Source organism: Rattus norvegicus, chromosome X, assembly GCF_036323735.1.
Source record: "Rattus norvegicus strain BN/NHsdMcwi chromosome X, GRCr8, whole genome shotgun sequence".
Taxonomy (NCBI): domain Eukaryota; kingdom Metazoa; phylum Chordata; class Mammalia; order Rodentia; family Muridae; genus Rattus; species Rattus norvegicus.
In genome coordinates this window covers 83,081,979-83,105,425 of record NC_086039.1, presented here as the reverse complement: position 1 = coordinate 83,105,425, position 23,447 = coordinate 83,081,979, and the positions used below count along the sequence as shown (strand labels likewise).

Genomic DNA, 23,447 nt, shown 5'->3' with positions numbered 1-23,447 from the left:
AAGCAAGCTGGAGTAGCCATTCTAATAACAAATAAAATCAATTTTCAACTAAAATTCATCAAAAAAGATAAGGAAGGACACTTCATATTCATCACAGGAAAAATCCACCAAGATGAACTCTCAATCCTAAAAATTTATGCCCCAAATACAAGGGCACCTATATACATAAAAGAAACCTTACTAAAGCTCAAAACACACATTGGACCTCACAAAATACTAGTAGGAGATTTCAACACCCCACTCTCATCAATGGACAGATCATGGAAACAGAAATTGAACAGAGACGTAAACAGACTATGAGAAGTCATGAGCCAAATGGACTTAACAGATATTTATAGAACATTCTATCCTAAAACAAAAGGATATACCTTCTTCTCAGCTCCTCATGGTACTTTCTCCAAAATTGACCATATAATTGGTCAAAAAACGGGTCTCAACAGGTACAGAAAGACAGAAATAATCCCATGTGTGCTATCAGACCACCACGGCCTAAAGCTGGTCTTCAATAACAATAAGGGAAGAACGCCCACATATACGTGGAAGTTGAACAATGCTCAACGATAACCTGGTCAAGGAAGAAATAGAGAATGAAATTAAAGACTTTTTAGAACTTAATGACAATGAAGGTACAACATACCCAAACTTATGGGACACAATGAAAGCTGTGCTAAGAGGAAAACTCATAGCACTGAGTGCCTGCAGAAAGAAACAGGAAAGAGCATATGTCACCAGGTTGACAGCACACCTAAAAGCTCTAGAACAAAAAGAAGCAAATACACCCAGAAGGGGTAGAAGGCAGGAAATAACATACTCAGAGCTGAAAACAACCAAGTAGAAACAAAAAGGACCATAGAAAGAATCAACAGAACCAACAGTTGGTTCTTTGAGAAAATCAACAAGATAGATAAACCCTTAGCCAGACTAACAAGAGGACACAGAGAGTGTGTCCAAATTAACAAAATCAGAAATGAAAAGGGAGACATAACTACAGATTCAGAGGAAATTCAAAAAATCATCAGATCTTATTATAAAAGCCTATATTCAACAAAACTTGAAAATCTACAGGAAATGGACAATTTCCTAGACAGATACCAGGTACTGAAGTTAAATCAGGAACAGATAAACCAGTTAAACAACCCCATAACTCCTAAGGAAATAGAAGCAGTCATTAAAGGTTTCCCAACCAAAAAGAGCCCAGGTCCAGACGGGTTTAGTGCAGAATTCTATCAGACCTTCATAGAAGACATCATACCAGTATTATCCAAACTATTCCACAAAATTGAAACAGATGGAGCACTACCGAATTCCTTCTATGAAGCCACAATTACTCTTATACCTAAACCACACAAAGACCCAACAAAGAAAGAGAATTTCAGACCAATTTCCCTTATGAATATCGATGCAAAAATACTCAATAAAATTCTGGCAAACCGAATCCAAGAGCATATCAAAATAATCATCCACCATGATCAAGTAGGCTTCATCCCAGGCATGCAGGGATGATTTAGTATATGGAAAACCATCAACGTGATCCATTATATAAACAAACTGAAAGAACAAAACCACGTGATCATTTCATTAGATGCTGAGAAAGCATTTGACAAAATTCAACACCCCTTCATGATAAAAGTCCTGGAAAGAATAGGAATTCAAGGCCCATACCTGCACATAGTAAAAGCCATATACAGCAAACCAGTTGTTAACATTAAACTAAATGGAGAGAAACCTGAAGCAATTCCACTAAAATCAGGGACTAGACAAGGTTGCCCACTCTCTCCCTACTTATTCAATATAGTTCTTGAAGTTCTAGCCAGAGCAATCAGACAACAAAAGGAGGTCAAGGGGATACAGATCAGAAAAGAAGAAGTCAAAATATCACTATTTGCAGATGATATGATAGTATATTTAAGTGATCCCAAAAGTTCCACCAGAGAACTACTAAAGCTGATAAACAACTTCAGCAAAGTGGCTGGGTATAAAATTATCTCAAATAAATCATTAGCCTTCCTCTACACAAAAGAGAAACAAGCTGAGAAAGAAATTAGGGAAACGACACCCTTCATAATAGACCCAAATAATATAAAGTACCTCGGTGTGACTTTAACCAAGCAAGTAAAAGATGGGTACAATAAGAACTTCAAGACGCTGAAGAAAGAAATTGAAGAAGACCTCAGAAGATGGAAAGATCTCCCATGCTCATGGATTGGCAGGATTAATATAGTAAACATGGCCATTTTACCAAAAGCGATCTACAGATTCAGTGCACTCCCCATCAAAATACCAATCCAATTCTTCAAAGAGTTAGACAGAACAATTTCCAAATTCATCTGGAATAACAAAAAACCCAGGATAGCTAAAACTATCCTAAACAATAAAAGGACTTCAGGAGGAATCACTATCCCTGAACTCAAGCAGTATTACAGAACAATAGTGATAAAAACTGCATGGTATTGGTACAGAGACAGACAGATAGACCAATGGAACAGAATTGAAGACCCAGAAATGAACCCACATACCTATAGGCACTTGATTTTTGACAAAGGAGCCAAAACCATCCAAGGGAAAAAAGATAGCATTTTTAGCAAATGGTCCTGGTTCAACTGGAGGTCAACATGTAGAAGAATGCAGATCAATCCATGCTTATCACCCTCTACAAAGCTTAAGTCCAAGTGGATCAAGGACCTCCACATCAAACCAGATACACTTAAAGTAATTGAAGAAAAACGAGGGCAGCATCTCGAACACATGGGCACTGGAAAAAATTTCCTGAACACAACACCAATGGCTTATGCTCTAAGATCAAGAATGGACAAATGGAATCTCATAAAACTGCAAAGCTTCTGTAAGGCAAAGGACACTGTGGTTAGGACAAATCGGCAACCAACAGATTGGGAAAAGGTCTTTACCAATCCTACAACAGATAGAGGCCTTATATCCAAAATATACAAAGAACTCAAGAAGTTAGACCTCAGGGAGACAAATAACCCTATTAAAAAATGGGGTTCAGAGCTAAACAAAGAATTCACAGCTGTGGAATGCCGAATGGCTGGGAAACACCTAAAGAAATGTTCAACATCTTTAGTCATAAGGGAAATGTAAATTAAAACAACCCTGAGATTTCACCTCACACCAGTGAGAATGGCTAAGATCAAAAACTCAGGGAACAGCAAATGCTGGCAAGGATGTGGAGAAAGAGGAAAACTTCTCCACTGTTGGTGGGATTGCAAACTGGTACAACCATTCTGGAAATCAGTCTGGAGTTTCCTCAGAAAAGTGGACATTGAGGTGCCTGAGGATCCAGCAATACCTCTCTTGGGCATATACCCAAAAGATGCCCCAACATTTAAAAAAGACACGTGCTCCACTATGTTCATCGCAGCCTTATTTATAATAGCCAGAAGCTGGAAAGAACACAGATGCCCTTCAACAGAGGAATGGATACGGAAAATGTGGTACATCTACACAATGGAATATTACTCAGCTATCAAAAACAAAGACTTTATGAAATTCGTAGGCAAATGGTTGGAACTGGAAAATATCATCCTGAGTGAGGTAACCCAATCACAGAAACACACATGGTATGCACTCATTGATAAGTGGCTATTAGCCAAAATGCTTGAATTACCCTAGATGCCTAGAACAAATGAAAGTCAAGAAGGATGATCAAAATGTGAATGCCTCACTCCTTCTTTAAAAGGGGAACAAGAATACCCTTGGCAGGGAATAGAGAGACAAAGATTAAAACAGACATAGAAGGAACACCCATTCAGAGCTTGCTCCACATGTGGCCCATACATATACAGCCACCCAATTAGACAAGGTGGATGAAGCAAAGAAGTGGAGGCAGACAGGAACCGCATGTAGATCTCTCCTGAGAGACACAGCAAGAATACAACTAATACAGAGGTGAATGCCAGCAGCAAACCACTGAACTGAGAACAGGACCCCTGTTGAAGGAATCAGAGTAAGAACTGGAAGAGCTTGAAGGGGCTCGAGACCCCACATGAACAACAATGCCAAGTAACCAGAACTTCCAGGGACTAAGCCACTACCTAAAGACTATACATGGACTGACCCTGGACTCTGACCTCATAGGTAGCATTGAATATCCTAGTAAGATCATCAGTGTAAGGGGAAGCCCTGGGTCTTGCTAAGATTGAACGTGATTGTTGGTGGGAGGGTGGCAAGGGGGGGAGGATGGGGAGGGGAACACCCATAAAGAAGGGGAGGGGGAGGGATTAGGGGGATGTTGGCCCAGAAACCGGGAAAGGGAATAACACTTGAAATGTAACTAAGAAATACTCAAGTTAAATAAATAAATAAATAAAAATAAAAAAATAAAAAAAGGAGGAGGGGGATATAAAAAGCTTATTCATTGCTGCTGTTAACTTATACTACCACTAGTTCTAGGGCAGAATTTGATCTCTAGACAACTGATATCTTGAAGTAATAAAAGCAGTGTTCTTTATGAATTTTTACAAATCTAACATTCAGTATGTGTTTCACAATAACAAATTTAGTATTTTATTTAAGGTACATAATTGATTACATCATTTTTTCCCACAAACTTAGAAGGAAATAGGTTAGGAATCTATTGTGGAAAAAGTGTACTATGGTAGTTGTGAATTTTCATATTCTATAATTGGACTTATATATGTAAATATCCATATATATGTATATATATACAATAGTTTATGAGACAATAACTCTTACCACTTTACTTCCACAGGTGGCTAGGTAATTTACTACCAAGGAAGAATACATTAGATACTAGGGGCTTTCATTTGCCAGTTTGGGAGTGATAATATAAATGCTAAATTGGAAAAGACAATATAATATGGCACAATAGAGATGATGCCAGATTTGGGATGCAGCTGGAATGTACAATCATGAAAAATGGAAAATATTATGCATACTCTAAATGTGTAGCCTATGTGATGTTTAGATAAAGGGCCCTCTCACCTCTCCGGTGTGATCAACTTATCCTGGAAAAGGGTGACAGATTAAGGGAATCAGCTGTAATATCTGTTCATAGCATGTAAATGGACTCAAGTGGCAGAATGCATATTCAGTGGAAAATGGACAGCTTCTAAATTATGTTGTGGACTTGGAACTCTGCCATTCACCCAAACAAATAAACAAAGACAAAGAACCCTTCATTTGGATCCAGTGTATTTCCCATTTATGTCCTAAAAGATAGTGATAGCTTTGTTTTGTTATAGAACACTTAGAGTAAGATTTAAATAGTGATTTTCAGTAAATTCGAATAATCACCAAAAACCCTGTGTTTACTAATTTTAATACCAGATGTTCACATGCTAATGCCACTGCCTTGTGACCATTTCCTATCAATTCATTAATTGCCAGCTGCTCAGCCAAACAAGAAACATAGCTAAGCAGATGATATTGGTAAACAGCCAGATAACTGTTTGCGACTTAAATTCCTTAGATTTATCGGAGAAAACTATGGTGACTATGGTGCAAAGGCATTTCAGAGCTTCTGAAAATGCAGAAAATAATACACAACACATCAGAGTCTCAACATGAAATATACTTATATACCAGTCCTGTTTTTTTTTTCCTTTCAGGCTCTTGCCACATATAACAATATGTAACACTTGCCAGGCTAATGATCATAATGCTATTTCCAATTCATGTTATGGTTATATTACTTATTAGCTACAAATGCTAATAGCTGAGCTGACACTAAAAGGATCTAAGCCAGAACTAAAATCTACTATGTGCTCGGCATAGCAACATTGCCATAGTAGATTCTGACAGAATAACTTGAAGAGGTAAAGCAAACATCATTCGAAAGTATTATCTTTTTCACTTTTGAAGTTAAAGTTGTATTGCTAATTGTTTATATTGAAACCTGTTCTCCAATGTAATAAACATTAAACTCTTAACCTTAATGCAAATATTTTTGAGTTCCTAATAATTCATAGTATGGAGGCCAATGTTTGCTGTGTGGCATGTAGATGCTTAATATGCAAGGTAAAGCCTAAATAGCCCAAATGAAAACATTCAATAATTAATTAAGGTAAATTAGAACTCACATAAATGTTTTTGTTCCTTTTTTGTTTGACACTTCATACATTTATGTAATGAATTTTAGTAGTTTTAACCCACATTCTCTTTCTTATCACCCTTCCTCACTCACTGAAAACCTTTATATCTTTCCTATTTTTATGCCTTTTGGGTGTATGTATATGTGACCCATAAATTTGAATTAGTCTCTTGTCTAGACAAGGTGATTATTTATGGGAGAAATGTCAACTTTCCAGTAATTATGTAACTGAAGATATTGCCAGTAGTCTCTCATGGGAAGGTGGTGATCAACTTTTATATTGGTATGTGTACTCATGGACTGGAGAGATGGCTTAACAGTTAAGAGCGGCATATAATTTTTTTTCAGAGGACTCAAGTTTGGATACTAGCTTATAAGTCAGAATGAATTCACTGCCTGTAACTCCAATTTCAGAGATATCGATAGCCTTTGCTGTCTGTACACACCTGCGCATATACCCACACATTCACAGATACACATAGGTACACACACACACACACACACACACACACACACACACACACACACACACAGACACCCACACACAATTAAAAAAGAATTAAATGTTGTGTACCCTTGTCTAGTTATCACCTAAATAAAAACCACTTTATTTTTTTAATGAAAGCACAAGCATTCACCAATGCGTGTGCATGAGAGAGAGCGAGAGCGAGAGCAAGAACGAGTGAGCGAGCAAGCAAGAGAGAGAGAGACCCATTCATGAAAACTAGCGTAGAGTAAGCAACCTATACCCACTTATTGATAAGTGATCTCTCATAAGAACATATTTAAAGGAAAGTTCTGCCACAGTCTAGTTATAGATCATATTGGTCATAGCTATTACTATATGGATCATGGTTTATAAACATAATAAATTGGCATTACCTAATGTATACAAAGCTTTATACACCAAGCATTTATTTAAGTGTATTTACATATTTTATATCATGTAGCATTATGTTAATGCTCAGAAATGGGAACAATTATCATACTCATTTCATTGGGAGATGAGGCAAACTAAGTCACAAGGAGATTAACTTACTTGACTCAAGTAACATGATGACAAGGGGTGATAGCAGGATTCACATCTACACAAATAGTGCCATACAATTTTCTAAGAAATCTATTCACACTTGTGTCTTATTTTGCTAGCAAAGTATAATGACTAAACTCACAAATGGCATTAAAATATGCAAATCATTTTATTTCCTATATCTCCTTCATATTTTTTCAAGTTTTTAGGTAGCTCTTTCCCCTAGATAGAACCAGTCCATCCTGGAGTATAGAAGCTTATAAGACACAGAAAGAAAACAAAATCCCTGAAGTTCCTAAAGCAAGACTGGAAAGAGAAGTGGAACAGCTTGAGCTTCATGAAGAGAGCTGGAACTGGAGACTTCAGGGTGGAGAGAAATAGCATGCTGTAAGTGGCCACCCCTGTCACCTGCGGTCATGGTGGAGTCCCATCCCAAGCTGCCACTGAGGCCCATGTCAGAGCACATGGCTATGCATCATCAGTGGTTAATGACTATGCCCATGGCTCTGTTTTTTAAGAGAACATGGGGCTATCCTTGGTTAGGGCTGCTGCCAGGGACCACTTTTATATTCAGCAACTGTGCATAACTGGCCTTACCACCACCACCACCACCACCACCACCACCACCACTACCACCACCACCACCACCACCCCCCCCACACACACATACACACCCATGAACCTTGCTCCTTAAGACCTGCAGCAGTTGGGAGAGTTGGCCCGGGGTCATGAAAGCAGGGTAACAGGCCCTGCCTAGCTCCAGCTCCAGCTCCAGCACGCAGCAGTTGGGAGAGTGGGCCCTGCAGCTTGCCTGGGCAGCACAGTAGTTTTGATTCAGTGCAAGGGGAAGTCAGTTAGTCAGCCCTGAGGACACACTAAAGGAGAGCTGACCCCACCACTGATCTTCTAGGAGGTGACATGGGTATGAGGATGATACCCTTCCCCCTCACCCACTCCACCTGTGGCAGTCTGGAAGAACTAGCCGTGGAGTGATAAGAGTTGGTGAGTTGGCCCTGTCCCTCACCAAGCTGCAGCGCACAAGAAGATAGGCCCTGAAACTTGCCTGAACATCCCAGTAGAGTTGGTCCCGGTGGGGAGGGCTCAGCTGAGCTGGCCTAGAAGGCAAATGCATGGGAGAGCTGGCCACCCACACTTGTCTGACATGGGGTGATATGAGTGCCAGGGTGAGGCCTCTCTCTACCACTATTGCTACCTGCAGTAATCAGGAATGCTGACCCTGGATTAATGAGAGCAGAAGAGATAGCCCTGTTCCTCCCACTTGCTGTAGCACTCTTGGAAGAGGACCCTGCGCAAAATCTGGACAATATAGTGGAGCTGGCCTTGATGGCAAAGGCACTAGAAAGCCAGTCTCGAAGGTGTAAGGTCCCAGCACCTCACAGGCTACAACACTGGGGAAAGTGGGCCCTGAACCTTCACTTAGCAGCACAATCAAGGTGAGCAGGCCCTGAAGGTAGGAGAGCAGGGGAGCTGACCCTGACTCCAGTCAATGGCAGCATTGGGTGGCCTAGTTAATAACAGTGCTGGAGAGCTGATCCTGGTGGTAAAGATGATGAAAGGCAGGCAAGCTGACCACCTCAGCTACCACCCCAGTCCAGATCCAGGGCTCTGAATTTAGCAATCCTAAAATTTGTATCATATGAAAATTGTTGGAACTAGGAAAAGGACCAGTCCTCATGTTCCAAACCTGCAGGATCTCTGCAACACGGGACAATAACAGGATAGCCTGGACAAGTCCAAATGAGCGTCCAAAATTGATGCTCTAACAGAAGCCAGAGATGTCACACCAAACTCAGGACTCACTGAAATGAATATTTCAAAGTGAAGATATGCAGACAAAGGGATGCACTGTGATATACTATAGCTTCCACAATGAGATATTGTCTATGCTTTGCATCTTTGTTGTTTGTTTGTTTATGAGTTTTATTGGGGAAGGGAATTGTTGTAAGCTAAGGGCTGGGTACGAAGGGATGGGGAAATGACCAGGACTGTGCTGCATGGTGTGAAACTCAACAAGAATCAATTAAAGTTTAAAAAGAAAGAAGTTAATTGAACAGGATTCTCTGGACCGTGAGGTGATTTGGTAAATCTGGTAAACCATTTGGTAAATCTGTGTGACTTAGATTTATGTGTAATTTGGCTTCATAGTGTGCTAGGCAATTTGAACAAGAAAGCAAAATAGAAAGCAAAACAAGAGGGTTTTTCTGGGTCTGTTGGAAATAACTATGTTATGACTTTAGTTGAGCTAGAATTAGGAAAATGATTACAGAAAGAAAACCTCTGTGCTATTAAACTTAAGTAAGAATTTATATCTACATAGCAGTTTACAATGGGTTAAATGATAGAACCATGCAAATTTTCAAAGAATTAATTTGTCCCACATAAGTTATATGCATACAGAAAAAAATGTTCCCTTCTTTTCTTTAGAAAGCTATACTGGAATTGTTCGTTCAGCATATGAAACTCTTAGACATTGTGTTTAAGGGAGAGGATCCAGTTTGAGCCACTGTCAGACCCACGATTTCTCAAGACTGACAGCCACAACAGGCAAGAGAATTAGCTCATTGCCTCTAGGCCCTGTGCCAAGCCAAGCAGCTTGAGCAGTTCCCACTGAGCATCATGATTGGACGTAGGCATATGAAAGAGACCCCAGGTAGCACCCCAGGATAAGGAAACTGGATTGCTCATGAAAAATAACTACAGATCATATAGAGCTGAGTAAGACCTGCCATTTATTCTGCCATGCCTAATACTGTATTTTAATGAACAATTTCATAAAATTTATAGAATCTTTTCATGCTGACCATGTTGATATGTTTATCTAGTATCTCCTTAGTTGCAGACCCTTGGTATCAACTAGAATTTGTTTGGGTTGGATGGTGGTTACACATATTAAGTCTTGTCCATACCTCCTATGTAAAGCTTCATTACATGGAAAGTAAAACTTTGAATATGTAAGAGATTTGAAAAAGCATCTGGCAGTACATTATAAGAAGCTGAAGTATTTAAAATTATATATTTTGAAAATCCACAGAGGAGTTAGACTAAATGAGGAATGAAACCTTAAGAATAACTCTAGTTTGCTCAATGGATAACAGTACCAGATTTTTTTCTAAACATTTATCCTTGCGTTCATAAAGTAGTACAACCCCTGCTCCTCAGCAGGGAAATTTCCTGCAGTAGAGGCTGGTTAATTAGTCACAACTGGTCAAAGTACAGAAAATATGTGCCTTTGGAGTGCTCAGCCCAAAAAAAGGACTTACATTTACAAACAGTATTTTCCAAAACTCAGGAATCATCGTGGAAGATGGGGCAAAAAGACTGAAAGGATCAGAAGTTGGAGAAGATTGCTGAATAACAGTGTCTTCTGGACCTGACAGGGCTAATGCTTTATGGGCACAAAGCAGCTGTATTTGTCTTCAGAAGACAGAGCCTATCAAAATGTCATCTTAGACACAGGAAAGTATCTTGAAGCCCCAATGACTAGATATTGGGAGCTAATGGCTGCTGAGGGAAGAAGAGTCAATTTTCATCAGTGATGTGGTCTCCGCTAAGTTGCTTATGCTCTAGTGGATGATCCTATTCTCATTCAAATGTACAAAGACCTAATCTGACTCCATAGATTTATTTTTTTTAACAAAAGAGGGCATAGACACGCCTGGGAAACCAGAAGAGACTGCACTCTGCACACATCTCGGACGCCAGAGGAAAACACCAAATGCCATCTGGAACCCTGGTGCACTGAAGCTCCCGGAAACGGCGGCGCAAATCTTCCTGGTTGCTGCCGCCAGGGAGAGCTCTTGGGCAGCACCCCGCGAGCGAACATGAGCCTCGGGACCACAGGTAAGACCAACTTTTCTGCTGCAAGTGACCTGCCTGGTGAACTCAAGACACAGGCCCACAGGAACAGCTGAAGACCTGTAGAGAGGAAAAACTACACGCCCGAAAGCAGAACACTCTGTCCCCATAACAGGCTGAAAGAAAACAGGAAAACAGGTCTACAGCACTCCTGACACACAGGCTTATAGGACAGTCTAGCCACTGTCAGAAATAGCAGAACAAAGTAACACTAGAGATAATCTGATGGCGAGAGGCAAGCGCAGGAACCCAAGCAACAGAAACCAAGACTACATGGCACCATCGGAGCCCAATTCTCCCATCAAAACAAACATGGAATATCCAAACACACCAGAAAAGCAAGATCTAGTTTCAAAATCATATTTGATCATGATGCTGGAGGACTTCAAAAAAGACATGAAGAACTCCCTTAGAGAAACACAGGAAAACATTAATAAACAAGTAGAAGCCTACAGAGAGGAATCGCAAAAATGCCTGAAAGAATTCCAGGAAAACATAAATAAACAAGTAGAAGCCCATAGAGAGGAGACACAAAAATCCCTGAAAGAATTCCAGGAAAACATAAATAAACAAGTAGAAGCCCATAGAGAGGAGACACAAAAATCCCTGAAAGAATTCCAGGAAAACACAATCAAACAGTTGAAGGAATTAAAAATGGAAATAGAAGCATTCAAGAAAGAACACATGGAAACAACCCTGGATATAGAAAACCAAAAGAAGAGACAAGGAGCTGTATATACAAGCTTCACCAACAGAATACAAGAGATGGAAGAGAGAATCTCAGTAGCAGAAGATTCCATAGAAATCATTGACTCAACTGTCAAAGATAATGTGAAGCTGAAAAAGCTACTGGTCCAAAACATACAGGAAATCCAGGACTCAATGAGAAGATCAAACCTAAGGATAATAGGTATAGAAGAGAGTGAAGACTCCCAGCTCAAAGGAGCAGTAAATATCTCAACAAAATCATAGAAGAAAACTTCCCTAATCTAAAAAAAAGAGATACCCATAGGCATACAAGAAGCCTACAGAACTCCAAATAGATTGGACCAGAAAAGAAACACCTCCCGTCACATAATAGTCAAAACACCAAACGCACAAAATAAAGAAAGATTATTAAAAGCAGTAAGGGAAAAAGGTCAAGTAACATATAAAGGCAGACCTATCAGAATCACACCAGACTTTTTACCAGAAATGTTCAACATCTTTAGTCATAAGAGAAATGCAAATCAAAACAACCCTGAGATTTCACCTCACACCAGTGAGAATGGCTAAGATCAAAAACTCAGGTGACAGCAGATGCTGGCGAGGATGCGGAGAAAGAGGAACACTCCTCCATTGTTGGTGTTGTTGCAGACTGGTACAACCATTCTGGAAATCAGTCGGGAGGTTCCTCAGTAAATTGGACATTGAACTGCCTAAGGATCCAGCTATACCTCTCTTGGGCATATACCCAAAAGATGCCCCAACATATAAAAAAGACACGTGCTCCACTATGTTCATCGCAGCCTTATTTATAATAGCCAGAAGCTGGAAAGAATCCAGATGCCCTTCAACAGAGGAATGGATACAGAAAATGTGGTACATCTACACAATGGAATATTACTCAGCTATCAAAAACAAAGACTTTATGAAATTCGTAGGCAAATAGTTGGAACTGGAAAATATCATCCTGAGTGAGCTAACCCAATCACAGAAAGACATACATGGTATGCACTCATTGATAAGTGGCTATTAGCCAAAATGCTTGAATTACCCTAGATGCCTAGAACAAATGAAACTCAAGACGGATGATCAAAATGTGAATGCTTCACTCCTTCTTTAAAAGGGGAACAAGAATACCCTTGGCAGGGAAGAGAGAGGCAAAGATTAAAACAGAGACTGAAGGAACACCCATTCAGAGCCTGCCCCACATGTGGCCCATACATATACAGCCACCCAATTAGACAAGATGGATGAAGCAAAGAAGTGCAAACCGACAGGAGCCGGATGTAGATCGCTCCTGAGAGACACAGCCAGAATACAGCAAATACAGAGGTGAATGCCAGCAGCAAACCACTGAACTGAGAATAGGACCCCCGTTGAAGGAATCAGAGAAAGAACTGGAAGAGCTTGAAGGGGCTCGAGACCCCATATGTACAACAATGCCAAGCAACCAGAGCTTCCAGGGACTAAGCCACTACCTAAAGACTATACATGGACTGACCCTGGACTCTGACCTCATAGGTAGCAATGAATATCCTAGTAAGAGCACCAGTGGAAGGGGAAGCCCTGGGTCCTGCTAAGACTGAACCCCCAGTCAACTAGACTTTTGGGGGGAGGGCGGCAATGGGGGGAGGGTGGGGAGGGGAACACCAATGAGGAAGGGGAGGGGGGAAGGGGATGTTTGCCCGGAAACCGGGAAAGGGAATAACACTTGAAATGTATATAAGAAATACTCAAGTTAATTAAAAAAATACACACACACACACACACACACACACACACACACACACACACACAAAACACACATTAGGAAAGTTATAATTTGCTTGGAACAGAAGCCAATTCGTTTGTCAGTTTTAGTTTGGTGGAAGAGAAATGGTATGTTAAATTAACACACCTCAAGTTGTGGTGACTCCAACCAGAAAATTATTTTTGTTGTTACTTCATAAGTATAATTTTTCTACTGGTACAAATCATAATGTAAATATCTGATATGTAGGATATCTGATATATGTCCTCTGTGACAGGATTCCCAAAAAGGTTATGGCCCACAGGTTGAGAACCACTTATCTAAATAAATATTCATATAGCTGGATGTATTATCAAATAATTTTCCTGTTAGGAATGGAATTTCTTAAGATTAAAATCACTAGATATGAATATGTATATTTCTAAATGTCACGGTGGTAGAAAGAAAAATGTACCACAGTGAACTAAAAGAATAGTAATACTTATGTAATAAATGTTAGACAAATATTAAAATAAACAAACTACACAATGTACTAAAAAAAAAGAGGGCATGAATTTGGAAAAGGACATGGTTGAGTGAGTCTTGAAAGAGTTAGAGGAATGGAAGATGGATGTGACACACACTGTATCTGAAAGAAATTCTAAAACACTTAAAAGACAAATTTAAAAAAATAAAACTGTTCTCCAAGGAAAGAGTTGAGGAAATTGTCACTGTTGTTGGACCCATAGCTGTATTAGAGTATAAATGTCTACTGCTAAAAATGAAGCATCTTTCGATATAGGACATAGGTATACCAAGTTTCCTCACTGCTGGCTACCTTTCAAATACAAGTTTTATTTCTTCCATGGTATTGTTGTAGAACTATTGTGAATAGTCCATATGAAAACTCCAGGTCATACACTGTTAAAATGCCAGACAAGAAATGCCTCTTGGTATAAAAATGGCAGGATATTCATAATTTAGACAAAACCTTTCCAATTAGACTCATAGTCCCCATCACAAAGCACAAAACTAATCTAGTACTACTGTAAGGTAGAACAAAGGGTTGTGAGTATAGTAGTCTTAGATCCCAGTGCAGACATACCTGCTATTAAATGCAGGTTATATATCTGTCAAAATTTCTTCTAGACATTGGCATTTCTGTCCAAATCTACTATTGCTGTCAGCTTCAGTCAGTTATAGGGAGAAATTACTTTCTTCATTGGGTTGTGGTACATTGCAGAGACCCGCATTTGTTATACTCCTAAGGAAAAAAATGACTGTTGCTGTGATATGATGGCCTGATGGAAGAAAATAACCAGACATCTACATTACCCCACCTAAGTCTCATAAACACTACAAAAGGAAGGGAAGGAAGAATTTAAGATCCAGACAAAGGAGAAGGGTGTCCTGTGGTTATTTTTCCCAAATTGAAATATTCCACTTAGAAGGAGGATAGAGGCTTATAAAAACACTCAGGAAGTAAAAACCTACAATGCTCAGGAAGCTCTTGAAACATATAAGCTTGATAAGTCCCCTCCCTAAGGTTGCATAAGTAATGAAATTACAAGGAAAGGAAGACTCTCCAGTCAACTGAATTTCCTGCAAAGCATGCAGGAAACCAGGATTGAAGAATCTGTGATTCTTCAACCATGCTGAGTTACATAAGTAACCCTACCAGTACTCTTTTAAGTAACTCCAATAAACTTACTGGTTCAATAAATTAGACTTGTAAGGAAGCACTTCTTTGCTGGGACATAGGAGCCCTATATGTAACAAGTAGACATTGGTTCACAGATTCTCAAGCAGTGTAACACATGGAAAAATGCACTCATTTGTACATAATAAAATTTTTCTGAATCATTAATGTTCACACTATATGCAAATTGACAGACACAATAATAATAGTAATACATAGCAATGACTCCTTTTTCTTAACAACCCCATGACTAATTGGAATACATAGATGGATATGTACTTCATTTTTAACCATGTATTTATTCGCTTAGTGTGTGTGTGTGTGTGTGTGTGTGTGTGTGTGTGTGTGTGTGTGTTAGAGGCAGAGAGAGAGAGAGAGACAGAGACAGAGACAGAAACAGAATCAAAGTTCAGAGATTTGGTTCTCTTTACTATATGCAGATTCTAAGCACTGGACTTAGGTTATGATGCTTGACAGAAAATATTCTCTCACCGGACAATCTCATTAGGATTCTCAGGTCGATATTTAAATAAACATTATTTCTTAAGGAAAACTGATGGTTTGGGACTTTTCCACTACACTGTGAAATGCAGTATAAGCCAATAAAAGTTACTGCAATGATAGAATTCCTACTTATTTTCATTGGCTAATATATTAGCCACAAATAACATGTTGTTGAATAGTTGAAATGTTACTAGCTTTTCATCTGGCTAAATTGATTAAAATTGAAATAAGAACATGTAGAAAGTACCTACTATTTCAAGCATCTTAGTTGCAGTAGGATTACTCTATGTATCTAAAATTGATTTAAAAATAGTTAGTACAACACCTGCAGCCAAACAATGGATGGAACTTGGGGACTCTTAAAGAAGAATAGGATTGTGGGCTCAAAGGGAGATAGGAATTCCACAGAAAGACCAATAGAATCAACTAAACTGGAACCTTGGGGCTTTAAGGGTCTGAATTACCACCCAGAGAACATACATGGGCTGGACCTAGGCCTTTGAGCACATATGTAGCAGATGTGCAGCACGGTCTTCATGTGAGTCCCCAACAACTAGATCAGGCCTATTCCAAAGCTCTTGTCTCACTCTGAGATATATTCTTCTAGCTCGGGTGCCTTGTCTGGCCTCAGAGAGGAAGTGCTTAGCCTCTCAGGGATTTAAAGTGCCAATTTAGGGAGAATAACCTGGGGGGACACAACTGATAAAAGGAGAAGTGGAGGAGAACTGGGAAAGAATTGTGAGAGAAGGTGATAGGTAGGGGCAGAGTGAGATATAAATTGAATAATGATAATAATAATTTGTCCATGTAACTGAAGTAATCTATCAAAGACAATAAATGTATTTTTCTCATATGTCAAAGACCTCAAAAAAATCTATGATTTTCCATTTTGGTGGGGAGGAAAACATTTTAACATTGTAGAAGAAATATTCATATAATTTGATAAAAAAACGTTTGAAATCTAATTCTGTCCAGCTATCTTCAATCCTGAGGTCATTCTGTATTAAAGATATAGGTATAAATTAACTTGATAATCAAACTGCTTATTACTTTTTTGAAGATTTCCCGAACTTTTAGTTTGTTATATTTTCCTAATACATGGAATACAAGTGGATAAGTAAACAGATTAGCAAATTTGTTTTTGCCTAAAGAAATGTTCAACATATTTAGTTATAAGGGAAATGCAAATCAAAACAACCCTGAGATTCCACCTCACACCAGTCAGAATGGCTAAGATCAAAAACTCTGGTGACAGCAGATGCTGGTGAGGGTGTGGAGAAATAGGAGCACTTCTCCATTGTTGGTGGGATTGCAGACTGGTACAGCCATTCTGCAAATCAGAATGGAGGTTCCTCAGAAAATTGGACATTGAACTACCTGAGAATCCAACTATACCTCTCTTGGACATATACCCAAAAGATGCCCCAATATGCTCCACTGTGTTCATAGCAGCCTCATTTATAACAGCCAGAAGCTGGAAAGAACCCAGCTGCCCTTCAACAGAGAAATGGAATACTACTAAGATATCAAAAATAATGACTTTATGAAATTCATAGGATGGAACTGGAAAATATCTTGCTGAGTGAGGTAACCCAATCACAGAAAAACACACATGGTATGCACTCATTGATAAGCGGATACTAGCCCAAATGCTCGAATTACCCTAGATGCACAGAACACATGAAACTCAAGAAGGAGGAACAAAATGCAAATGCTTCACTCCTTCTTTAAAAGGGGAACAAGAATACCCTTGGCAGGGAATAGGGAGGCAAAGTTTAGAACAGAGGCTGAAGGAACACCCATTCAGAGAACGCCCCACATGTGGCCCATACATATACAGCCACCCAATTAGACAAGATGGATGAAGCAAAGAAGTGCAGGCTGACAGGAACCGGATGTAAATCTCTCCTGAGAGACACAGCCAGAATACAGCAAATACATAGGCGAATGCCAGCAGCAAACCACTGAACTGAAAACGGGACCCCCTTGAAGGAATCAGAGAAAGGACTGAAAGAGCTTGAAGGGGCTTGAGACCCCATATGAACAACAATGCCAACCAACCAGCGTTTCCAGGGACTAAGCCACTACCCAAAGACTATACATGGACTGACCCTGAGCTCCAACCTCATAGGTAGCAATGAATATCCTAGTAAGAGCACCAGTGGAAGGGGAAGCCCTTGGTCCTGCTAAGACTGAACCCCCAATGAACTTGATTGTTGTGGGGAGGGTGGTATTGGGGGGGAGGATGGGGAGGGGAACAGCCATATAGAAGGGGAGGGGTAGGGGTTAGGGGGATGTTGGTCTGGAAACCAGGAAAGGGAATAACAATTGAAATGGAAATAAAAATACCCAAGTTAATAAAGATGGAGGAAAAAAAAAAGAAAATTTGTGTTTGTTTAGCTTAATGAACATTCAGTAATTTGACATATAGTTGTTAGTTTGCAAAAGCTTTCTTATTATTTGGAAGGCTTTAATACAAATATATTCTATTGACGCCTACTTCTCCAGAGTCAATGCTAAATTTTGTGATTTTGTAATTTAGTTATTTTACTTTTAGGGACATGGAATCAATCTTAGTGAGAATATTTGTGTGTTACAGAAATTGACTTAAGTCACGATACATATCGCAGTAGAATTGGTTTTTGGTTTGTTGCTGTTGTTTTTGTTGTTCTGCTGCTGCTACTGCTTTAGGTGGTGGTGATGGTGATAACAATGTTGAAAGCTGATTTCTAGGCACCGTGTTGGCTAATGGCTCAAATAAGCAAGCTAGAAAACTGTACCTGTAAATCACCAATAGTAATCTGAGTTACCTGTTTTGTATATAATATTCAACATAGTGTGACTAAGCTTGTAAGACATTCATATAAAAACACCAAATGGTGTGTTCATCTAAATCTATAAGCTTTTTAAAAATATAAGCATACAATATACAAATATGAAACCAATACAAATATTCTGGAAAGATGCACTCAGCCCTAGTCGTTGGCATAGCATAACTTTCAATGATCTCTTTTTGAGATTTTAAAGTACCACATTATTGCTCCCATCCCTTCCATCCTCCCCAGTCCTCTTATATTCCCTCATTACCATCAAATTCTTAGCTTCCTTTCTCATTAATTTTGTTCGACGCATATACATATTCATTTAAAAAATTTGATAATTAGAGACAAATAGAGAAAAATTTCTAGTAAGATTGTAAGTAGAGTTGGGAACAAACTGTGAATGAGTACATGTACTTTAGCAAATATTTAGGAATTTTAGTCAAATTAAGCATACTGCATTTTTGTAACTTGAACTACTCCCTTATTTTGTAACAAGTTTTGATATTTATCTGATTTTAATTGATTCTGAGAAAGAAGGGAAAGAAGGATTGTAGTAGTCAGAGGGCTTAAGGACATGACAAGAACAGAGGTCACAGAATAAGCTAATCGGGTCTCATAGTAGCTTACAGAGACTAAACCAGCAGTCAGGAGCCTATATGGATGGGTTTGTACTAGGGCCTTTGCATATATGTTATGGTTATATAGCTTGGTTATATAGTGTTCTTGTGGGACTCCTACTAGTGGGAGCAGGGGCTGTCTCTGAATATTTTGCCTGCTTTGGGGAATTTTTTCTTTCAAGTGGATTGCTTGTCCAGCCTTAATATGAGGGAATGTACCTAATCTTATGGCCACTGGTTATATCATGTTTGGTTGATAGCCCTTACAGAGCTGCCCTTTTCTGAAGGAAAACTGAGAAACAGATCTGGGAGAGAAGAGAGGCAGTGGGAGGAAGGGGCCTGGAAGAAGAGGAAGGTGGGAAACTATGGTCCAGGTGTAATATATGAAAGAAAAATACATTTTAAAAGATAGATTCTATTAGTCAATAAACAGGAGGTTTGTATGAAACAAGACACTGAGATATTTCCTAATATGAAGCAAGTTTGTCAGAATGAAGTAACATTTCATACTTAGAACATTTCCGATAAAAATTTATTTCTGTATAAAAATACTAAAATTTATGATATGTAAAGTTTTGAAAAAATAATGAGTTTAATTCAGACATTCTGTAAAACAATGGGCAATATTTATTTAAATATGTTTTGTTCATCTTTTAGCAAGAGTTATTCTATGAATGTAAATGAAGAAATGTGACCTTGAACTCAGAGATCTACCTCCCTCTGCCTCCTGAATGCTGGGATTAAAGGCATATTCACAAGCATGGTATGAACCAGAATGTGGGTCTTGTGACCTCAACCCAAGTCCTCTACACCTTTGCAAGAATTACAAGAACTCTAAGTTCTGCAGCCTATTCCATGTTTTAAGTAATGTCTTTGGACAATTTGTTCATAAAAGCGACTATAAGTCTTAGTTAAATCTGTGTGAAAATATTCAAACAAGTATGACATTTCTTTGTGACCACTGAAATATATGAGACTGTATAAAAACAATCACTTTTCCAGTTAAAGTCTATCAATTCTAATGCATTTCCTGATACCAGAAAATGTCTTCTAGCTTGATCTCATCTATCTCTCCTCTGAATTCCCCTAATATTTTGTGACTCAAATATATTATTCATTAGTTTGTCTTCATAACACAAGTTAATTGAGAACTCAATTGCATCATTTATGTTCTAAGTTCTTGAAAGAGGGTATAGCTTATTGCTTTCTCTTATCGTCATATATATAATATTTCTTCAAAAAATGAAGCAAAGAAGAAAATGATGGAAATGATTAATGGATTTGAACGATGCTCCTTCTCCTACCACTGTATAAACTCATATCACCTATTCAAAATACAAAAGAAAATACCTCTTGGTAAATGAGGTAATTTGGAATTTGAAACATAAGAGCAAGGAATGTGTCAAATAACAGGAAACAGAAATAATTGTAACATATAATTCCTTTTAATCACCTAATTATCATAAAGTTTTGAAAAATATGATATACATTTATGACTTTTTGACTAAGCATCATAAGTATTTTCTTAATATTTGCTGGATTGTATGTGTGCGTGTGTGTGTGCGTGTGTGTGTGTGTATGTGTATGTATGTGTGTGTATGTGTGTGTGTTTGTGTGTGTGTGGATGCGCACATGTGCATATGTCTGTGTGTCTTTATAGTTTGCAGAATTGTGTATGCATTTGTACATGAGCATGTACCTATATCTGCATATGTGTATATATGCCTATGTATCTCAGAGTTTGTCAATTGTTTTTCACTATTTCTTTTCCTTTTGAGACAGTCTCTCACAGAACCTGGTGCTTGCTGACAGGCTAGAATGTTTGGATGTCATGCACTTCAGATCAAGCTGTATCTACCTTGTCAATGCTAGGGTTACAGAACTGCATGGCAATGGCCAGCTTTTTACAGAGTGTTGGCAACCTGAACTCAGGTCTTCATGGTTGGGTGATAGTGCTTCAAAAACTGACCCATTTCCCTAGTTCCTCTCTATTGGTTTTAACAAATATTTTGTTCATATTATCTGTAGTTAGTCAAGTAGAATAGAAAGTTACTGTGATTTTCATTTTAAAATTGAATAAATACATTCAAGAGAGGGACATATCTTATTTCAGGGCATTTAATCAATGGGTAGCAAACTAGAAATTGGACCAAAACTGAGTATAAATACTGTTCATTAAAGAATATCTTACAATTTTCACTTAAACTTCAAAAAGATGCAGAATGTTACATCACCTCATCCCACACAGGAATGTGTTTTATATAACAGTCCTCCCTGTGATTAGTTTGGCTTTACATCCTATATACAGTGCACTTGATTTCAAGACACAAGATATGAGTAAAAGAGAAATTGGTGGCAAAAGAAAGACAACAAACCTGAACAACAACAAAACCTAGCAGGCCTAGTCAGAAACCAGACTTAAAAACACTGCATAAAAATAGAGTCAATGATCTATGTGTTACTACTGAAAATTAGTAGTACTGCTGATATTTATCATAGTTTGTACGCGATTAATACCCTTGTCTTCTTCAAAATGTGATTCCTACCTTTATAACAGAGGCACCAGCTCTGGAGAGTGGACTGTGAATCTGGGCTGCAGCAGCCATGTTGGCAATAGTATTGAGATGATTCATCTGATTCATTGCCATGGCAACTGATGCAGGAGGTAAGCTGACTGGAAGTAGGGGATGAGGCATCATCATAAATGGGAGATCCAGACCTAAAAGAGACAGTACACATGAAAATATTTACATAATGGCACTAGGAAGATTTTCTAAAACATCTTTGTTCATTATTATTAGCATTTAAAAAGTTTTACTACACAATAGTAACATTTTGGGCTACCAATAATATCAATAGTCGCTTTTAATATTAACATAGTTTCTGGTATGTCACTTTCTTTAACAGACTTAAATAGGTGAGTTAGTCAAGTAGAATACAAATTGTCTAAGTTTCAAGTTATTAAAGAAAATATGCCAATAAAAGGAATGCTTATAACTGCAATTTTATATCTTTCTTAATAAAAATAACTGTCATGCTACGGTACTAACTTGCTTTCCATTATAATAGCAAATACCAATGTTGTTTATATTACCAGGAATTCAAAGCTTTTTGTGCAAGTTGAAATACTTTTCAAGAGTTTTAGTTATCTTAAGGAATAATTCTAAAGTTATGCATTCTACTCGTGATAGTCACAGACATGCCATTAGGTAAAATGGTTAAAACTAAAATAACTGTCTACTTTGCTTACTACTTATTAAGTTGTCAGAATTTAGAAGTATCTTTGAAGAGATACGAGCTAAATTTAGTCTAATCATGTGAACATCAGCATTTTAAAATGTATTTTGAATTTTTCTTCTACAGTATTTTGGACAGTGCTCAAAATTAATGATTTTTTATCACATGTTCTAAAAGCATTACCTACTCATTGCAATTTACAATGGGCTATGGAAATATTATGGACAGCACTCATATTGATCTTATCTAAAATAACAGTATTTCAGGAGTATTTTCAGCAGATACTGATCTCTATTTTATCAAAACATTAATAGAAGTAATACTATCACTCAAACATATGATATAGGTAACACTTGTATCCCACTCTGTGAATGTTTATGTTTGACATAAAAATTTAAAATGAAATCCAACATAGCGACTGAAGGAAGGAGTGTATTTGAGGTGTGCCTTCTGAATTCAGTTGTGATGGTTAATTTAAAACTGTTTAGGAGTACAATGAAAGCATAAGATAATAAAACACAAGTCCTGGCTGTAGGCTATTGCAACACTTAAGTGACCACTGCAATTTAAAAAACTTTCTAGATAATAAATACACCTGTCCCTAGTGTATTGATGGTAGACAGCTATGAAATGTAGTCATAAGAGTTGTCCAAGGGCTAAAAGAAGCCTAGACATTTAAATAATACATCAAAGCCAAGAAAGGGAATGTTTGTACTCTTTATGACTATGTGTTGAATAAGATATATTAAAGGTCCCTACCCATAGTATAGCATTCAACACTTAAGTACATTTTAGAAACAATTTATGACATCAATGTACTTGCTATCAAAGCTTTCTCTTGGTATTCTTATCACCAGCAAAGACTAACAACATTCACTTCAAATGACCTGCTCCACTCTACTGCATTTAGTTTTTTTCTCAAGGGAATAACAAAAAAAAGCCTTAATTTCAATTAACAAGTTTTCTAATACATTTGTATGTAATCTACAACAATCTATTAGAAGTTATTGCTCCTGAAATTCCTTTTTAAGCATTTAATTATGAATTGATATATAAACATATTTGCATAATCATGGGTAAAATGTGACAGTATAATGATTTATTGAACGTGGCCAACAAACACATACTATTCATCTTCTCAAATATTTGTAATTCTGA

At 38.1% G+C, this 23,447-nt stretch overlaps 1 protein-coding gene across 9 annotated transcripts in view; it reads right to left on the bottom strand.

Moving 5' to 3' along the window:
• The window catches only part of Dach2 (dachshund family transcription factor 2), a 565,808-nt gene that overhangs the window by 104,756 nt on the left and 437,605 nt on the right, over positions 1-23,447 (bottom strand). For all 9 annotated transcript variants that reach the window (XM_063280376.1, XM_039100249.2, XM_039100247.2 and 6 more), the window contains one exon: positions 21,599-21,771. In XM_063280376.1, coding sequence (XP_063136446.1) covers positions 21,599-21,771 — 173 coding nt within the window. The remainder of the gene's footprint in view (positions 1-21,598; positions 21,772-23,447) is intronic.